The 3207-nt window shown below is 35.8% G+C and overlaps 1 protein-coding gene across 1 annotated transcript in view; it reads right to left on the bottom strand.

The window, feature by feature from the left end:
• Positions 1-2225, bottom strand: part of dnaaf3l (dynein axonemal assembly factor 3 like) — a 5785-nt gene extending 3560 nt beyond the window's left edge. Inside the window, exons 1-5 of the mRNA XM_014008278.1 lie at positions 2116-2225; positions 1821-1921; positions 779-885; positions 609-702; positions 384-538 (exon numbers count right to left, since the gene is read on the bottom strand). Coding sequence (XP_013863732.1) covers positions 384-538; positions 609-702; positions 779-885; positions 1821-1902 — 438 coding nt within the window. The 5' untranslated portion in view covers positions 1903-1921; positions 2116-2225. The remainder of the gene's footprint in view (positions 1-383; positions 539-608; positions 703-778; positions 886-1820; positions 1922-2115) is intronic.
• Positions 2226-3207: the final 982 nt, after the last annotated feature.

Genomic DNA, 3207 nt, shown 5'->3' with positions numbered 1-3207 from the left:
GGGCTGTTTTTCAGCATATGGTACTGGCAAACTTCAAATAATTGAAGGAAGGATGAGTGGAAAAATGTACAGAGTTTATAAGTTTGTAAGTGTGTTCAATACTTTTTCCCTGTGCCATTCCACATTATTACAAATAACTTCATTTCTGGACATTTATGGTTTGATTTCTTTGTATGTATGGATCACTTGGATTGTTACCAACATCTGGTGGTAATTTCATGTCATTAGTACCTCTAGTAATATATTTACTGAGAATAATGTTGACGTGTTCTATACTTATTTTACCCGCTGTATACAGTATGGGGTGTAATTGAGCAGGCCTCTACTGTATAGAAAGTCCATGTAAATGCCCAATTGAGACACAGAACAAGAGATTGTTTCACCTTGAGAAGAGTTGTGTTCAGGCAGGCATGTGTGGCAGCCTCCAGTGTTTCAGTAACAGACAGGGAGAGCTGTGATGCTGCTCGTTGCAGAGTTTCCTTTGTCTGACTCCGAATTTCGCAGTTTCCAAAAACCTCCAGAAAAACTTCTGTCTTCTCTGGAAAACAAATCGATGTTTCTGACACATCTGACATTTATAACTAATAGTTGATCAAAACTCCACCCACCGTTAATGCCCATCACTTTGTTCGTCACAAGCGATAAGTAGAGGAGCAGCAGCTGCCTGGCCACCACCTCCATGCTGTTTTCTATCACCCACACCTGCAGTTAAGSAGAGCAGAGATTTGTTACTCGTAGTAAAGTTACTCCTGAGGCAGTTTAAAAGGTTAGGGCTCACATGAAGACTTTGTTTGTCATGCAAACCAGCAATAGTCTTCAAAATATGTCTTGGATCTGCACTGCCGACCAGTAAAACGTTGAATTCTCCCTCAGATCTCACAGAACCTAGACACAGATAAGCAAAACATAAAGTAGCAACATAAAATAGCTTTGACTGCTGGGTTAAATTTAAACCTTTATTCATTAATTTAATAAAAGACCATGTGTCCAACAGACTTTAGAGTTAAATCAATGTGAATTTCAGCTTAAACACATTTTTATGAAAAATTATTACTGAATATAAATTAAAACAAATTATTGATTTGGTCCTTGTAACAAGTGCATGGTATCAACACTATTATTATTATTACTACTATTAAGGGCAGCCAGTCCCTAATCCTTCATAGGTTGTTTGATAATGATGCTATGAGTGTTCTGGGTTTCAGCTGGAAACTCAATTTGACTTGGGTACGTTAAACCAGTGTTTCCCAAAGTTGGGGTCGGGACCCAAAGTGGGGTCCCGAAGCATCAAGGTGGGGTCCTGAAAAGATTTTCTGAATTAATTACATTTTTGCCTTAGTTGTTACAAAGGAGTGAGGTTAGTGTATTTAAAATGGATAAATATGGTATAAAAATATTGTTACTATTAATATTAACTATTGTTTTGTTGACAAGATACAAATGTTTATCATCCAAAAATAGCTGGGGGCACAGGTCTCTGCTACTGTTATTTTGTGGGTCAAAAGCTGAAAAGTTTGGGAACCACTGAGTTAAACTATTGCTAGTGAAGATAGATTCTCACTCATTCAGGTCATGATGAAACAGAAAAGGGTCAAAAACAAAAGAACTGGATTTTTTTTTCTGAAGTTGAAAATGTTTTGCTTCCTATCCAAGAGGCTTATTAATTCAAAGTATATGTAAGAATGTGTAAAATAAAACTACACAAGTATATTTCATCTTTAAAACAAAAAAAAGCAACAACACGATAACTGGGAGTGGGCTAATTGTGTTTGTTGACGTCATTGCACGTGAGCAGCTACACCCACGCTCGAGGCTCTCACCCAGACCGAGCAGATTCTGGGCCGGACTGAAGCCCCACCAGGTAACACAACCCGCACCCTCTGACGGTCGTCCAGCACTCATCCCGTAATCCTGTAATAGTCTGTAAAAGGTTGCAACAAAGTTGTAATTGTTTACATGACGGTTAAAAACAAACACAAAAACACAGCAGCCCCCCCCCCCCCACACACACACACACACACATTCACGGTAACTTCTGTACATTTATTTATGCTCTAGTCGACTAACCGCAACATGCTAAAAAATTATCGTCAAACTCAGCGAGATATTACTTACATTCCGAGTAAGTTTTTTTTAAAACACACCCCACAAGTATAATAACAAAGAAAAGTTCACAGGAAATGTCCGAACAGAAAGTTTGAGTTTTGTTCCTAGGCAACACATCCGGAGTTATTTGGGCATGCGCAATCGATACCGGAAGTGCGGCAATAAACTTTTACAAGAACCAAATACACTTTTCTGACACAATTTTGCATTTTCAAAAACTAAATTCATGTATATGAAATTCATGTTTATTTAAACTATTTTGTGAAGCCAAAGTTAAGGAAATCTTTTTACAGTACGTATGTTTTTGTATTACATTATTATTTTTTATACCACACACTCCACGTCACTTGGCTGTGTCTAAATTCAGAGGACCTATATTTATTATATACTTATATATTTTTTCTTTTTCTTTTTAATGTAATTTTACATTGTCAATTTGGTTACTTGAATGCCACAACATGCATTTTACAACTTGTTTGATGTATATACGTGTACAATACAAAATAAGAACCATGTAGTAGCAACATTACTTTGTTACATATTTAACTTAGCATATAATTACAAAAAAGACCATTATGTGAGACTGTCTTTTGTAATTTTATTTACATTGTACAAGAAACACAAAAGCACAACAAATTGAACAACGTACAATAGGCCTATTTAGTAGCTCACATTTTGATTTTTAAGAGCAGGGAAAGCATGGATGTATTAATGAGGCCTGCTTTACATTTTTTTAAAATGTTCTGCTCATCAGCATTTTCACACCAGCATGCACAGCTGAAGAATTATAATGCTGCCTTGGGTGTCAAAATATGTGCTTTCCTTACACTTTCAAGTGAAAATGTCAGCTACAAAAAAATAAAATAAAAGTATCATAGCCTACTTAGTGAGATATGAGAGCCGACAATTATATTACATATTACTTTATACAAAATAAATTTAATACAAAACATACTCATTATCAAATTATTGCTTTCCAAGAATATAAATTCAGAAGCGTGATTGTTGATTGTGTGTTATAGGTAAAGAATAGGAGATACCAAGCCAAAACTTCGTGTTACACAGGCACAAATACACACAAAATATAGACTAGTGTACATA

The sequence above is a fragment of the Austrofundulus limnaeus genome, unplaced genomic scaffold (genome assembly GCF_001266775.1).
Source record: "Austrofundulus limnaeus strain Quisiro unplaced genomic scaffold, Austrofundulus_limnaeus-1.0 Scaffold48, whole genome shotgun sequence".
Taxonomy (NCBI): Eukaryota; Metazoa; Chordata; class Actinopteri; order Cyprinodontiformes; family Rivulidae; genus Austrofundulus; species Austrofundulus limnaeus.
The sequence above is the reverse complement of the archived record's forward strand: the minus strand, read 5'-3'. Positions and strand labels throughout refer to the sequence as shown.